Source organism: Mytilus trossulus, chromosome 1 (assembly GCF_036588685.1).
Source record: "Mytilus trossulus isolate FHL-02 chromosome 1, PNRI_Mtr1.1.1.hap1, whole genome shotgun sequence".
NCBI lineage: Eukaryota > Metazoa > Mollusca > Bivalvia > Mytilida > Mytilidae > Mytilus > Mytilus trossulus.
In genome coordinates this window covers 96,587,181-96,605,201 of record NC_086373.1, presented here as the reverse complement: position 1 = coordinate 96,605,201, position 18,021 = coordinate 96,587,181, and the positions used below count along the sequence as shown (strand labels likewise).

The 18,021-nt window shown below is 32.2% G+C and overlaps 1 protein-coding gene across 1 annotated transcript in view; it reads left to right on the top strand.

The window, feature by feature from the left end:
• Window positions 1-12,999, top strand: part of LOC134692080 (fatty acyl-CoA hydrolase precursor, medium chain-like) — a 37,745-nt gene extending 24,746 nt beyond the window's left edge. Inside the window, exons 5-11 of the mRNA XM_063552449.1 lie at window positions 161-342; window positions 2,068-2,212; window positions 3,991-4,101; window positions 7,030-7,106; window positions 9,051-9,180; window positions 9,964-10,099; window positions 10,732-12,999. Coding sequence (XP_063408519.1) covers window positions 161-342; window positions 2,068-2,212; window positions 3,991-4,101; window positions 7,030-7,106; window positions 9,051-9,180; window positions 9,964-10,099; window positions 10,732-11,011 — 1,061 coding nt within the window. The 3' untranslated portion in view covers window positions 11,012-12,999. The remainder of the gene's footprint in view (window positions 1-160; window positions 343-2,067; window positions 2,213-3,990; window positions 4,102-7,029; window positions 7,107-9,050; window positions 9,181-9,963; window positions 10,100-10,731) is intronic.
• The last annotated feature ends 5,022 nt before the right edge of the window (window positions 13,000-18,021 follow it).

Here is an 18,021-nt window from a genome sequence, read left to right as displayed (position 1 = left end):
ATTGTTAATAAATTGATTTTTTTTTTATATTGAGAACTTAAACTGCATGGAAACAAGTATCGGAGAGAAGAAAAATATGAAATAATAATTCAACTTTTTTCATCACATTATAAAAAAAAATGTTAACAGCAGGTCATTTTCCATCAATGTTTTCTTTAAGGTCTTTTTAAGTATGCAGTTATTCAAAGTGGTTCCCCGTTGGCATTTTGGGCTACTGCAGGAGAAGACTGGAAGGAAGGCTACAATATAGATACGTTCGACTTGATAAGCCGAGGCAATAATAAACATAAAGAATATTTAAAGCGTTTGGACCAAAGAACCATGAAAGAAATAAAAGCAAAGGTTTGCAATTAAAGAAAATAGACGTAGAGACACAATTATTATTATGAAAAAACATTACAAACTAACAAGATTTGAATGTGTGTTTTTTTTTATCTAAACTATCGTCAAATGATACAATTTTGTGATGATTGGTATAGAAAGTCTATTTCTACATAAACTGATTGGGTTTGCAGTTTAGGTTTTCCTTTTATAAGGCTTCTTGAACACTAAAATATTTTGATTAAAAAAGGGTGTATTGTTATCGTACTTAATTGAAAATATCACTAGGTGCTTTGTTGGTGACAAAGAGAAATCTTGGCATCATTCACCTGGAAGGTGATCTACTTCTATGTACTTCATTAGCTTATACATTTTAATCTTAGATAGTCATTACGATCTTAAATTTAGATAAAAACTCCTTAAACTTCTGGTTAAAGGCATTAACAATTTTCGTTTCATCAATAATACCAGTGAAATAGTGAAATACAAAAAAATCGCTTTTGCGGCCAATCTGGTTCAACTTCTCAAAAAAAAATTGAGAACCATCGCTGATGAATTTGCCCTTTGCAACTGAATAATTTGATCTCATTGAATCTGTTTTCATTTGACCTTTAATTAAACTCTCAGCTGGACACGGGAAACGCATGAATTTATGATCAGCTGTTAAAAAGGAAAACAATGTAAACATTGAAACTGAAACAAGGATGAACCATTTATCATTTATTTGATTAATTATCTACAAAAGAATCATTCCTATACAGGTGATTTGGTGAATTGTTTTTACTTTTTTTAAATCTTGAATACGAAATCAAACAGACTAAGAAAATTCGAATTGTACGTGGTCACTGTCTGAATATATCGAATTATATGACCGTCGGCAGTCTTCGGAGATCATCTCGATGGTTAAAAAGAACGTGTATAGACAAAAAAAACAACATTTAATGGTAATACATATTATCGAGTCCATGCATTGTGAAATGTTCATTTTACACATTTCGTATTTTGAATATACGAGCTAGTATGATGCAAATCAGTCAAATAGGCGAACATGAATTTTACAGCTGATGTCCCTAAAAGAGTTTGTTTTTGTTTTCAATATTGTATTGTTATAACTTCAGTACAGTTCCAAGATTTGCTTGAAAAAGTTTATATCAGTCCAGAACGGTTCAATGGTATTTCAAACAAGTCAGCATCTATTGGTTTTCAACAGTCGAATAAGTACTTTTAAGACATGGACATGCAGTGCTTATTCTAATTTAATAAAGCTTAGTTCAAAACTGAGATAAAAAGATGACAATCGTATGTCCTTGGTTTGTACTGAACTCCACTTCAACCGAAAGTGTGAATAACCTTTTCAGTTCTTTGGAAACTATAGTTTTCTTCGTATTGGCTGTAGTAGTAGGTTCACGTATACTTTATAGCTGCTACAGACAATGTAATGACATAAACTTCCTTTAAACAAGTGTTACTTAACGAACTGTAACCTTCTAATGTCGTTAATGAATAAATCTAATGACAACTATGTCACCTCATTTCCTTGCATTTAGCTTGATTATAGCTGACAAATTACTACTCAAAGCAGTATATGATCATGGATCTTACAAATATATTGATCAGTGATATATGCAATATTAATTAAACCTAGAGTGTTCTTTATCAAATTCTTGATTATATTAACATCATCCAAATTATACAGTTTTATCTAGAAAAAAATCCCATTTTATTACGACTGTATATTTTTTTCAGCACAATCCAGCCAGTTTTATTTCGTTTCCAGCTGTTGTTGACAAACATTTTCTACTAGAAAGGCCGTTGCAAAGTTTCAATAGAGGACAGTTGAATGGGGAATCATATCTTTTGTCGTTTACCAGAGACGAAGGATCAGAACACGGTAATGAATGCATTTCTCTTATAAAATCAGGCCGTTAATTTTCTCGTTTGGATTGTTTTAAATTTGTCATTTCGGTGCCTTTTATAGTTGACTATGCGGTATCATCTGTCCTCATTGTTGAAGGACGAACGGTGACAATAAAGTTGTTAATATCTATGTCATTTGGTCTCTTGTGGAAAGGCGTCTCATTAACAATCATACCACATCTTACAGACGATATTATCGTACATGTTGACGGTATCTTGACTAATGACTATTTCCAGGAGTTAATCAGACATTAACTTCATGTATGGTACGAGTATACGTCAATCTACACTAACAGTATGATATTTGCTGTTCCTTTAGTTTTGCATTTTGTTTTGTCTTATTTAGCTTTATTCACTCTTCAATTCGTAAATTGATTTTATATTCTTGCTATGTTTTGATTTTGATAACTTTCGAAAACATGAAGAGAAGCGACGGATACCAGAGTGACATTCAAACTCATAGATGACAAATGAACTGACAACGCCATGGCTAAAAACGAAAAAGACAAACAGAAAAACAATAGTACACAAGACACAACATAGAAAACTTAAGACTTATAAGCAATACGAACCCCATCAAAAACTGGGGGTGATCTCAGGTGCTCCTGAAGGGAAAACATATTCATTCAAAGTTGGTGACCAGTTTATGATATCTGTATACGAACGTCAGGTGCGGATCCAGAGGGAGGTTCCGGGGGTTGGAACTCCCCCCTTTTTTGGACGATCAATGCATTTGAATGGGGACATGTAATTGAACCCCCCCCCTTTTGTCATGGGTTTGGAACATCCCCTTTTTAAAATGGCTGGATCCGCCTCTGAACGTGTTAACATCAAACTGTAGACGTGTGTTACCTATGTCTACCCCATTGAGTGTCATATACAAGTAACAGGTAAAAGAAATTGTATATTACGGATTGCAAATGTGTCGAGTTTTGTGATTGGATAACACTAGAGGTGTCAGTATACTAATATTTAGGAAACTGCCGGGTATATACGACGTTTTTATTCCGAATTAGAACATTAAAAACGTTATTATAACACGTGTTTCTATGTGACATGGTTAAAAGCTATACATAACACTGAAGAACATCAGAGGCTCACAGACGGAAAATAATGCCATGCATCCGTCAATTATACATATTTGGTATAAACTTACGCAATTTACACTTCACATACTCAAATTAAATGTTTTAAAGTTTTATTATGAATTATTACAAATACTACGATAGAATCAATTTCACGGCATATTACAAAATCCTTAACGTATACGGGACATATCAGGTTGGGTTTTTAAATAGATAGATATAGGAAGATGTGGTGTGAGTGTCAATGAGACAACTCTTCATCCAAATAACAATTTAAAAAGTAAACCATTATAGGTTAAAGTACGGCCTTCAACACGGAGCCTTGGCTCACACCGAACAAAAAGCTAAAAAGGCCCCAAAATTACTAGTGTAAAACCATTCAAACGGGAAAACCAACGGTCTAATCTATAGAAACAAAACGAGAAACGAGAAACACGTATATATTACATAAACAAACGACAACTACTGTACATCAGATTCCTGACTTAGGACATATTTGTGTTGTAAGAAATACAGCCACACACTTGTGAAAGAACTCTTAAAAACAAACCAATTAAGGAAAAGAAAAGTACAAAAAAAAGAACATACAAACGTGTAAACCTATGTAATTTATAGCCAATTTTGTATTTTGATCTGTTTGTACATTAGCTGTAATTTTGTCTTACAGCTGAGTCACTACTGCATCATTACAAAGTAAACACATTTGAAGAACGTATATTTCATGAAGTTTTAAAAGATTTGAGCCCACACCAGTTCCCAACAATCTGTGGAATTTCAGGTATTTATCCTTCTTATTACAGTTTGGGATCATATATCAACAGTACAGGAGATTTTCATCGAGTCTGACTTGAAAGATATCCCAATGACAAAGGAAATATATGATGGTCTACAGCAAATTGAAGAGGACATTTTTTTTAGGACTCTTATGAAAGGACTTTTTATCCCTTTGTTTAAAGATGTCTGCGATGTGAAAGGTAGAGCAAGTTTTAATAATTAATATTTGGTACCACTAAAAAAAGCCCTGGATTTTTGTAAATTAGTTTACTCTGCTATATCTTCTGAACGTCATATGTATTTAAATAATGTAAAAACTACAAAGTAAATAAAACTCTGAAATCATAGAAAAACTGAAAATGCAGGGCATAACAAAAATCATCAATAAAGGAGGCAAGGACGGATCGACACATCGAAATTATTTGTAAATCTTGTCTTGTTGTTCATTATTGCTGTTAAAATCGTACTTCAAAGACCATGTAAGATAAACACAGAATAAAACATCGATTTCAGTAAAATTACATCATTTAATGAACTGAAAACAGTCATACAGAATTTTGTTTATTAAAATTAGCCAATACTTTACCAATTTTGCAATAAATATGTTGGACCTTCGTGTAATAATATAGCATCCAACATCGGTATCAACCCTGCGGTTGTAAAAGTATAATGTAATGGTTATTCGCACACTATATTTCTGGAAACGCTTTATATACAGTAGACAGAAATTTTACGGGCTTTTTATTGATGCAGTTCAACCTTGTGTAATAATGCTATACTTTGATTCAATGACAGACATGGTATTTTATTTAAACCAATTTCTATGTACATTTATTGAGATTTTCTTTTTTCTGGCAGTGTATTTGTAATAAGGGAATTTAATATGCCGGTGTATTTTGCAGGTTAGCTAGCAAATATCATTGTATAGGTTATATTTCTGTAAATATTGACAATGCAATTTCCCATAGGAAATCCTTTTACGGGTAAAACTGTACCACTTTTACTATAAAGTTTTGAATAAAATCTTATCCTAGAATTGAAAGTTCATATGCACCACAATTTTTTCAAAGGTCAAAATATAGGGCTGTGCGGCATATTTTCAACGTTTATATGCCCCCTCACAGTTTAAATTAACACTCATTTTCTTAACTACCCCTACCTCGAATGAAAGGTTACCACAGATTATAATGTAAACAATATGCACGTGTTTATTCACTGGTAACATTCCCAGATAATGTCTCTGTGAGATGGAACGCAGAGAGCATAACTGGGAACCAGTATGTAAACAAAATTAATTTTCTATGAATATTCAAGACATCCCCAAAAGAGGCGTGTATTGAGGATAGCTGTATTTACAAAGTGCAACCTATATGTAGAATACACTGTGTACAACCAGGTGAATTATTTCTATTCTAACAGCACAAATTCTGGGTTTCCTTTATATTCTGCAACTCCTACACTATACCAAATGAAATATTATGATAACAACCATCATTATTGAATTTGGAATGATTGACGTAAAAATTCCGTGAATCTGTATTTTTAAATGACGTCACATATAAAACTCAACGGAAACGCATTATCGACGTAAAAATAAGAAGATATACGTTCAGTAACTGTACATCCGAGTAGAAACTGCATATTATGATACATGATTACAATAAAATTTCTGAGGTCAAAATAAATATTTAGAACATTCGATGGAATTAAGGGGGTACACAACATCTAAGGGAGTTAACTCTTAAAATTCAGCTGAGCGTGTTTTTAAATCACATACTCTAAGTTAGGAGGATTAAGCTTTTCAGTGTTTATTGGTTTTTATATCCAACTAAAGTATTCATGTAAACTGTGTGGTTCCAATTTCTAGATTTCTTTTATATGTTTTGTAAACAAGTCAAAGTAAATCCTTTTTCAAACTTTACGCAAATTAAAAGGGGAAAATCTATTTAAGTCATAGTTTAATTAAGATACCCCCTTAATCAACAATTATAAATTATATCATGCTTAAAAGGGGTATTTGCAAAAAAAATCCGATTTCGACGTAAACAATGTCCCTCTCTTTACAGCTCTAAATATTTGTTAACCTCTCAACCGGTATTTTTGAAACATAATTGCATTCAACATTCATTCTAATTGATAATAGAAAATAAAATACATAATTTTGGAATTTTCATCATGACTAAGTAATGCACGTTGTTTAATCGTATTTGGAATACCATGTAGAGAAACTTCGTCGCTTTGTTTATAATTGGTAAACTTGGCAAAATAAAAAAAAATGTGTTTTGTTTGTCATCTCTATCTGGTGTGAACATCTCATGCATTTTAACTTCAGTTTTGAAGATACATATGACTCAACAAACATTAAAGTAATATATGAATGATGCTATTGACTTATTACATGTTAGGCTTTTCTATAAGCAAATGGCATCGCAAACCTTTAGATATGTATTCTTGTAGAACAATACCAGTTTGACAAATCTCATCTGTATTTTCGTATTTATCCCTGTAAATATCTTTATATTTCTAAAATGCAGAGGAGAACCAGAACTTTTAAAACAGATCAAAAATTTAATCTTTACTTTAGTGATAATTATATACGTATGCCAATATAATCGTCAGATGGTAAGTTTGATTGTATGAAGGTTATGTACAACGTAGTTCATAATAATTGTTGCAAATAACATAAATGTAAACATAAAAAGTCGAACAAAACCACTATACTGACAAATAACAAATATCCAACAAAAAATCTTATTAACTACAAATGTATCAAATAAAATACATAAGGCAAAACTGAAAGTAAGCAAATGAATACCGATATGGGTGAATATGAACAATCATTGGGCTAAACATGTAGTAAAATTGGTTTGATATCTATGTATGTTGGTCCATAGGATCAATAATGACTGATTCTAATGTATATATTTTTTAGATATAATACTACACGAGTATGGACAATGGGAGCATGATATTAAAGAAGAATACAAAACAGTGAAACGGTATATTGAGGTATATACTTATTATTATGTAGCTCGATACGTATTTTACTCTGCTAAATAAATCCAAATACTTAATAAACAATTACAATTTCATGTGCAACAGTGCATTCCAATTTTTAAAAGGCATACTATTGCATTCTTGTTGTTTTAGGTTTCACGGTAATATTTACATTCCGGAATTTAGGTTGCTCTTTTGTGAACCATACTTAAGTGAATTTATCTGAAATGTGTGGTTGGAAAAACAGACAATATCCTTTTAACATACTTTCCCAAACTGAGGGATGTATCAGGTGGAGAAATATATGAAATAATTTTACATACAGGTGAAAATGGAAAAGTTGAATATTCTACTGAAAGTACTTCAGTTAATTGCGTATGTAGAATTATGGGCAGTGCATAAAGTATTGAAATTTTGAAAAGGGCTATCATTATCCCTACAGGCCAGTGAATACTACCGTGCAATCTTAAAAGAGAATACACGCACTAATCATCTTATTCAATAAGAAACCCCTTCATGCCTTTTTTATGTCCTGTAAAGAAAACAAATACAATTTTATATATTTATTTATGTTATCTATTTATGTATATTTTTTAGATTCATTTCCATTCACCAGTATTGGTCAAACATTAACATTCGAGAAACCGATATGTCTTAATGTGTAGAAACGTGTGAACCTATATAAAATACTGAATCTAAACAGAAAGCCAACTTCATCTATGTGCCAAACAACAAACCTGCCTGAACACTTAACATCTGGGAAAAAAATCCTAACTTTTAAATTTAAACAACAGTAGTATACAATTATTCAAAGGTCAAAACAAAACAAATCCGGCTTTCAAACTAAAATTGAGGGGAAAAAACGAACAACAGGAAACTTGAAGTGAATTAAAACTTTGTTGGTTGAACGTGGTTTAATCGATAGCCAAACCTCCCGCTTTATGACTGTCAAAAGATACCGCTAAAATGACACTACTCGATAGAAATACAGAACAAACACACGCAGGAAAATTCATCACAGAGAAACAATCAAAATATATAATAGTCGACACAATATGTAAACTGCAAAACAGCAACGAACATATATTTCATCAACGACAAACACCATAGGATATATAAAAAAACCAGTGACCCCCTTATGTAACTTACTTGCAATCGCGAACTTAGAAATTGTTATACGAATCCAACTACAACTACAAACCGGAATAATTGTATGTGCTCCTTGAGGACAGGCAGACACACCTGATTTCATAAAAATATTAATACAATTATTCACAAAATACTCGTCCAAAGATTTTCATGACAATGATGTTAAGGAATAGAAATTTTATAAATATTTGGACTCAGATCAGACATAACACATTATTCAACCAAAACCAGAACAGTCAGACACATAAATATAAATATAAATACATGAACATTGGATGTTGGATGTACAAAATACCAACACACGTCATTTATAGAAATAGCTGAAGTTCGGAGAACATGAAGTAAAAAGCTCAATTGATAAGTTAAATAAGAGCAAATTATTCGTTTCTTAAACACTTGAACTCTTTTTCTAGATGTTAAGTCATATCTAATGGAGGCTCAAATCTGGCGACACAACAAGGGATTGAAATAAAAGAAAGAAAAAACCAGTTGGCATTACATTTCATAAAAATATTAATGAAAGTGTTATACGAATCCAACTACAACTACAAACCGGAATAATTGTATGTGCTCCTTGAGGACAGGCAGACACACCTGCTTTTATAATAAAACCAGACAAGATCAAACCAAAGGTAGAGAAAAATAACTGTATAAAGTGTGGGGTTTTTTCTCAGTTGTATCTTACTCCGTCGGATTTATTGGTTGTGTCTTCATTAAATCAAACTTTTATATTAGTCAAATATATGAGGGATAATGTGTAAGCATTTTGTTTCATTTTATTTCAATTTTGTCTTTCTTTCTTTCTAGATGGAGAGTGATTTTGTATTTGTTGCACCAATGATTAAACTGGCCAATATGTTATCCAACTTTACCAACAACCTATTTCTATTTAGTTTTGATCATGTTTCTGAATTAGCACAAGGACCAGAGTGGTTAGGTAACTCTATTACTAGTATTATATAAATGTTATTTTCATGATAGGTTGTTCCAATTTAGACATAATTGCAAAAAGATGGTATATTTCGATTTCTTGTGTGCTTGAACATGTTCTCTACTCATTTGACACATACAAATACTTTAAACCCGATGATATTTTTTCTCGACTGAATATTTGATTAATGAAATAATTCGTTAAAATACCAGGCTACTGATTTGGTACGCAGACGCTCTATTCAACTACATTAGACTCGTCAGTGGCGCTAGAATAAAAAGAGTTACAAGTTCAAATAAAAATACACATAAACAAACAGTTTGCATTGCTTATGGATACATTTACTAATTACCTTTGAATGAAGAGTTCAAGAGACAAAACCTTAAAGGTGTTTACAGTTAAACACAATGCATTATTCCATGTCATTTCTATATATTAAAGGCAACAGTAGTATACCGTTGTTCAATATCATTAAATCGACAAAACCGAGAGAAAAACATCACCTTTAGAAGTAAATTAACATAACAACAGAAAAACTAAACAACATAAATAGATTATTTGATAACAACTGCCATATTCCTGACTTGGTACAGGACAATTAAAGAAGAAAATGGTCGGTTTTACCTGGTTTTATGGTAGGCAAATATTCCGCTCACATGGAAATGTTAAAACTACAACTGAAATGACAATATTAAGTGATGGAATACAGTACAAATGAACGCATTTAGCAATATTAACAAAAGACTTTTTTGTAATTGAATTATTCAATTGAATGTCTTGTATACATAGGTGTTCCTCATGGGAGAGATCTTTTTTACCTTTTCGGAGTACCTTTTGTTGGACATAAACATTATAATTATAGCGAGACTGATAAGGTAGCGAGCCGATTGATGATGACATTATGGGGAAACTTTGTTAGATACGGGTAAGATAACCTTAAGTTCGATAATAGTCAGTTGAATATTATTACTGTTCTGTCTAGGTAATTCATAAATATATATATATAATATATATTTTAAAATATCGAGCCAGATACATGTACCTCTCGATATGTTTTGTCATAATATGCCATTCGTTTATCTCTGTTCACAGTAACCATACTGTAAACTGCCAGATTGAGTTTATTCTGATATCAACTCTATTCTATTGATAACTGGAATTCAATACTAAATATATACACATGATTTCAATTCAGAAGCATTAGCTCCTTCATTGGTGGGAGACCAGGGGATCTATTGTCCTCCAACAGCGGTTTTATTTTTAGTAAAAGTTGTGATATTATTTTCTAGTCTTCTAACTAAGCAGATAGTTACAATGTTAACCGTATTAATGAGTTGTCATATTACAACTTTTATAGATATTATATTTAATAATTATATCTTTAAAATGAATGATTAAAAAATGTGATATATCCTTATCTAAGGTATTTTTTCAACCACATTATTTACTGTTTATATTTTAAAAATTGCAATTGACTAAAACTCCGGCAGAAGGAAATCTTGTCATTTTCTTAAAGCATTTACAAGAAACTAATACAGATTTTGGTATTTATTACAGGAAACTTACAGCAGATGGTGTGAGACATCTTCCACATTATAAAAGTAATACTAGAGTATTTAACAGACTATTTCTCACCGGCAATAACATAACGGTAAAAGAGTTCAAAAACTTTAAACCACGCAAAATGGCGTTCTGGAACACTTTTCTACCTCATTTAAATTGTCCAGAGAAGAAGTGTCAATCTAACAAAGGCCGTTCTACAGTACCTCATATTGTAATTGTACTTATGTGTTGTAGTTTATCTACCTTCTACATGACATTTTTAAGATGGTTATAGTTCATTATCGCCATATGTATTTGTATTGTTTACCTCGACCAATTTTCATGACAGAGTTTTTATGTTCATAATATTATTCTAAAGACTCATGGCAATGTCTAGAGAAAGTATAATTTGTCTTCTAGATCATGTCTCGTTATTTCATTGCAATATTAGAAGCGACCATATTACGGCGGTAGAATCGTAATTATCATAATAAAAATTGGTATATTGCAATACTCAACGAATGTTGCTTTTGATAAACAAAATTGGCGGCATCAGAACTGATATTTAAAGAACAAATGATGAGACAAGCATTAAGCATTCATTGAATCATAACACAAATTACATGTTTATTTACATGAATATTTTCAATTCTTAATACGGTACAATGTCTTGCAAATTCTGAATTCAATGAAGGCCGACACAAGTTTATAAACCGAACACCGCTTTTCAACAATAAGGTTGAATGCTCCTCAATATGTTAAACCCCACATCATTTTTGTTATCCTTTCTCGAAAAAAAAGCATCATGTAGACCAGTTATTGCCATCTGTTATAAATTTTTGTAATTGATTGCTATTAGCTGTCGTATTTTTTTGTATCACGTGTATTTTGTTGTTTACTTTATGGTATGGGTTTTGATCCTTAAAAGCCGTACTGTGGTCTGTAGTTGTTTGAATACGTCATGTGTTCTTTTATTGGTCGTAACGGTTGCTTATATGTCTTTTTGGGTGGAATCGTACCACACCTTCTTACTTTTTTATATACATATTTATATAGTAGAAGAAGTATTATTATTTCTTATTAAAGATGGACTTAAAAAAAAAAAACTTGTAACCACGACAGTTCATTGTTATTATTTAAAATGATATTTCTAATGTTGTGGTTAATGGAAGTTAGTAAACTATGTTATTTTATAGATGTTTCTTAGGATTGATATACGTTTATGTGTCGTCTAAAGATACAAAATATGTATCCGTAACAAGTGACATGAGATATAAAAATCACTTATAGTGTGTATGAAAATCAGACTTATATGACAGACTTTAAAATTTAAAATAAACAATTAATTTCCGCATAGGCGACAATGATAGCCTTTTTAGAGATTCAGAGTTTAGAAAGTTGATTGTTTTCACGAAACCTTGCTAGAATTACAGAATAGTTATTCAGACAGTATTTGTTGGTCCAATAAATGTAGGTTCGCGTTGCTTTTCTTAACGTATTTTGTACATATTTCCCATGCCTATCAATTTTGCCCTTACAAATACGGTGTCTCATCCTTGCGTTGAAAAGACATCTCATTCGTTAGGGTTTAGGAACATAGTTTGTTTGACTTATGATATAATGCAAAATGCACGAAGTCTCTAATAATAAAAAATAACGGGCGCACATATCAACGAATAAGGATTAGACATACTCTTAATTCTGAATTTCATGTTATGCTAAAAAAAAATGGCTGCGCCCATATAATCTAATGGTGTATTGTAACTTTAATACATTTATAATTGGCGATGTCACAGGTTCCAAATTTTAGTAATCTGCCGTTCAACTAAAAAATATCGACATAAAAATACGATCAGATGTCAAATATTCTCCATTGCCACATACACATACGTTTAACCAGGTAAACGTATTTTTGTTCATGGATACTAATTGGTTTTTCAATATACTGCATATATAAGCATCAATATGAACATGTGATGACTGTAGCTAGCTTGTGTAGTATTTACTTCGTATGCATGTTATTTTGTAGAATTTGAATATTGTAAAACATACAATTCGTAGTTACATTTTGTAAAGTATTCCATAGAAAATTTTACTGAATGAATTATTTTCGTATAAAACTTTTTTTTAAAGTCAAAAGTACCAATTCATGTACCAATTGTCAAAGAATACAACACATAAAAACGTGGGTAAATTCATGTTGTATAAGCTAAGCAAGATTCGCAATGAAGCCTTAGTGGTGTGGTTAAATCAATTTAATATTGTATTATGTTGTTCAATTGATGTTTTTTTTTTAATAAATACATACATCATACGACGACATTGTTAATAAAGAATCTTTTTAACCTCAAGATGTACCAAAGGTCACCCTCGGTTTTTGTAAAGTCATAATTGTTCTATTGAATGAAAAATATGTGGTATACGTGGTATACGCAAGTATGGCAGCAACCCGAACAATACTAATAACCATTATGTATATACAACTCGTCTAAACATCAACCCAACAATGTTTGATCTGTAAATTTGTTTTCAGACATTTTTTGTTCTTCCCTCTCCGGGATTCGAACTCATGCTACTGAGATATCGTGACACAAAATCGCCTGCACTGTAACCGGCGCGCTAGACCAAACGACCATCTGGGCTTCAAAAAAAAAAGCTTTCGGTGGCCGGGTGTTTTCTTTCCACGTCAGTTTTAATCTAACGTCGTACTACAGTACATGATATATAAGGCATGTAGATGTTATTTTAACAGATCAGCTATATGATCTATAGTAAAGGATCCTACAAATTAAGGTAACTAAAGATGCAGTCACAGAAATAATCATATTCATAAGTACGTCTGAGCCAGTGACAACTCTACAACAGATTTATCCATCGAATCAACAGCAGTGATGGTAATACATGGCTGTGTACATAATGTATATACAACTCGTCTAAACATCAGGACTGTAGACGGTGCGCTAGACCACACGACCACTGGGCTTCTTGAACTGAATTTGATTGTGCGTATTGTTTTGCGTTTACTTTTCTACATAATGTTCTTTAACCCTGCTGACTGCCATTGGCGATTGCCAAATAAAATTGATCACGAGATGTAACAAAATGGAATCCGGGATCTTAATATAAATTTAATACTAAACAGAAACCAATTTTGTTTTTAACTTGTGGCCACGATGTTATGCCACAAACGTACGGTATCAATATTTTTTTAGTAAACCAGATCCGGATTTCGACAATAAATGTCTCTTCAGTGATGTTAGGGATCAAAACGGTATTTGGAAGGCCATATAAAAGAACTCTCATTTTTAGAAAAAAGTACCCTCATTTTTAGATAGACTCTTGAGTTTTAAGACTCAATATAGGATGAATGGATTATATAAACCGGAGGGAAAATATGATACAAGCCCAAACGAAAAAATATAAATTAGTCTAAATTGAAAACTACGTTCAAACCTATGATTGCGTTTGATAAAAAACGCAATTTTCATACGTGTGCATGTAAAACAAATTTCGTTGGTCTGAACGTAGTTTTCAATTTAGACTCGTATATATAGATATGGATTTATGATTTTCATATATATATATGGATTTATGGTTTTTCAAGTGCCGATACACTTGAAAGACCCCTTTAGTTACATATAGCTTTTATTAACAATGCAGCTTCCTAGATACATAAACTACATAAAAGATTTTACAAATAACGTTATGTTTCTGGGTCTTCCAAGTGATCCATGAAACCTTTTTCCAAATGATTGACATCAATTCTATCAGCAACAAAAGCCAGGTTCAAATTTATTTTGAAACTACCTGATCAAGAGATGGTGTGATACAAACAATTCCATAGAGGACATACAAAACTGACTAAATCGAAAACAACTGGGTTATTATCCCGACAACGCATATCAGAAGGAAATAATTAAATTAAAGGTTAAACCTGGTTTAATAGCGTTTTATAGCTAGTCAAACCTCCCACTTTTATGAAAGTTAAATATATAGCTCCGCAATATTTACAAAATTTGATGAGCAACTCAAACAAACATGATAGGTTAATGTTACAATTAACCCAACACTGAACTGTGTTGTACTGTAACACCACTGTCCCAGGTTAGGTTGGGATCTCGCTAACATGTTCAACCCATGTATGAGCCTGTCCTAATTCAGAAGCCTGTAATTTATTGATAATAGTTTGTTACAGCGTTACATATAGTTGTTTTTCGTTCATTGTTGTACTTTTATATAGCTTTCACGATTGAATATATTGTGGCACATTTTATACATCAGTAGCTGACTTTGCGGTATGGGCTTTGCTTGTTTGGGGACCAGCTAAATCCAATCTCATTGTACTGGATTTTATCACTACGCTGAATGAAGACCCATTGGTGGCTTTTGGCTGTTGACCGCTCTTTGGTCGGGTTGTTGTCTTCTTTGACACATTCCCAATGTCAATTTTCAATGTTATCATACATCACAGACATACATACAACTGCCGCAAACATTCTAACAAACATACAAAAACATTTGCACCACACACTATAACAAATATAACAAAAAGATTTAGTTAACAGTAAGTTTGACAAAGACACCAACAAAAAAGTGCAAGAAGATGGTATCAAATTTGATCAAAAACGCCAATCGCAAACACAACACGTTAAAGCCTCTTGTATCCAACTTTGAACCAACCTGCACCAGGAACATCCGAGTTTTGTTAGATTTTCTTATCAGAGATATCAATTTAAATTAAACCTACTAAATTTCTTTCTCTTGGAATTCTATGTGCGTCATCACTAAATGAATGTTAGTTTCAGTGTATCAGTTCCTCAACTATCTTTAATATATCTTGTCTTTCAAATTTCTTGTTCGCGATTACGCTGGTCTAGATGACATTACAACTAATTATATATCACGGTTCTGGCTGATGTTTTTGATAAGTGAGAAAAAGACAATACAAAACGTTGATTTATACATAAAAAGTGTGTACCGCCACCGAAATTACCATCCATTCTACGAATTCGTAGGAGATGGGGGAAAACGACGATCTTGATCAAACTTTCACGTTAATTTTCCAATTACCAAGACAACTGTAAACATCAAAATTGATCAGCACAGCAAAATCTACAAAATGTCATATAACTGAAATCTTAGAATGACTCTAGATCAGAAAAAGTGAACGTTTCGTCATAATTATTAGCTAAACTCAAATGCAAACAAACCATTGGATTGTTTAAGCGTTTTGGCAAAAAACATATTTGAGAGAAACTGTACGCAGCAAAATGATCAGCCAAATGAAATAAATAAAAATGTTTTGTCATGAATAAGTGTTGTAACCTTTGATGGAGAATAATCATTGTTAAAGATGTATTAAGTTCCAATTGAGAGAATAAAATTGAGAAAGGAAATGGTGTATATGTCAAAGCGACAACCACCCGACCATAGAGCAGATAACAGCCGAAGGCAACCAATGGGTCTTCAATGTAGCTAGAATTCCCGCACCCGTAGGTGTCCTTCAGCTGGCCCCTAAAAATATGCATTATAGTACAGTGATAATGGACGTCATACTAAACTCCGAATTATACACAAGAAACTAAAATTTAAAATCATACAAGACTAACAAAGGCCAGAGGCTCCTGACTTGGGACAGGCGCAAAATTGCGGCGGGGTTAAACATGTTTATGAGATCTCAACCCTCCCCCTATACCTCTAGCCAATGTAGAAAAGTAAAAGAATACTAGTAACAATACGCACATTGAAATTCAGTTCAAGAGAAGTCCGAGTCCGATGTCAAAAGATGTAACAAAAGAAAATAAATAAAATGTCAATAATACATAAATAACAAAAGACTACTAGCAGTTAACTGACATGCAAGCATGTTATTTTGAGCCTCTATTTTGCTTTCCCTTTTTACAATATGGTACCAAATCAACCCTTGACTACCGCTTTTCTTTCAAAACTGTTGGATGTGAGTGCTCTAGATGAAGATCAATCATGAAGGATAGTACTGAAAATAAATTCATTTCATTTTTGGAAGATTCCTTCTGTTATCACTTTGTCAATAGCTTTGCTTCATACTAGTTAACTATAGCTGAAAGCGGAATAACTGAGTTTTAAACTGTTCAACATTTTTTGTATTCTACATAGCAGACAAGAGCATTTTTAAACACTAAGACCTTAGCTTGAATTTAGTTTTAAATAATTATATTTGTAAGGTATTGATCTTATTGCCAACGAACAAATGCCCGCGTACATGTACATGGACTATTATATTTTTACATCAAAATCATCTTAAAGCTTTAATCGGGCTAGAGATATAATAAGTTTAAGAATGGTATCTAAAATTAACATTTAAAGTTAAAGATATACAACATAAATATATGAACTAAAAGTATGCGAATGAGCTTTAAATTTATAACTTTCCAATACTTGTCAATGAAAGTTTTTACGCTTATTAACATTAGGGCCTTCAAAGCTTAAATTATTTATCACTTGAAGATAATGACGAGGGGCATCTAACAAGAATTCATTTCTTTTGTTGAAACGTTATCAAGACATAAATATAGGAAGATGTGAGAGCCAATGAGACAACTTTCCCTCCAAATAACAATTTATAAAAGTAAACCATTATAATTAGGTCAATGTACGAAACAAGAAACGAGAAACACGTATAAATTACACAAACAAACGACAACTACTGTAGATCAGATTCCTGACTTAGGACAAGTGCAAACATTTGCTGCGGGATTAAACGTTTTAATGGTACCAAACCTTCTCCCTTTTTCTGAAACAATAGCATAACATCACAACATAGAAAAAAACACGATAAAATATCAATTGGCAAGCTTAACTCAATCAAAACACGTAAATTTAAACACTATGAACAAATAAATTTGATCTGCGATATCTGAATGCAAATGCACAGCTTATAAAATATATAAATCCACCATTTATAGATGTTGTATACAATGAAAACACGAAAACGCGTTCCAGACCTTGATTGCATTATTAATCGATCTCTTAGATTATTTAGAGAGAGAAAACAGTTTTTAAAGGACTGGACAGTGAGTGGTACCTTTACTGCTTATTGACTTAACGGAACTGGGCAATTAAAATACTATTGGCATTTGCCGTTTTATATTTAGTGTGCATTTTTTAAGTTTTCAAAGCTGGCAGGCCCAAAAATATGAAGAATAACATATAAATAAAAGTACACAAAGACTAAGCAAAAAGAACCACACTAAACACTGGGCATGATCTGAGGTACTGCGAAAGGGTAATTAGATCCTGCTCGACATTTGGACCCGTCGTGTTGCT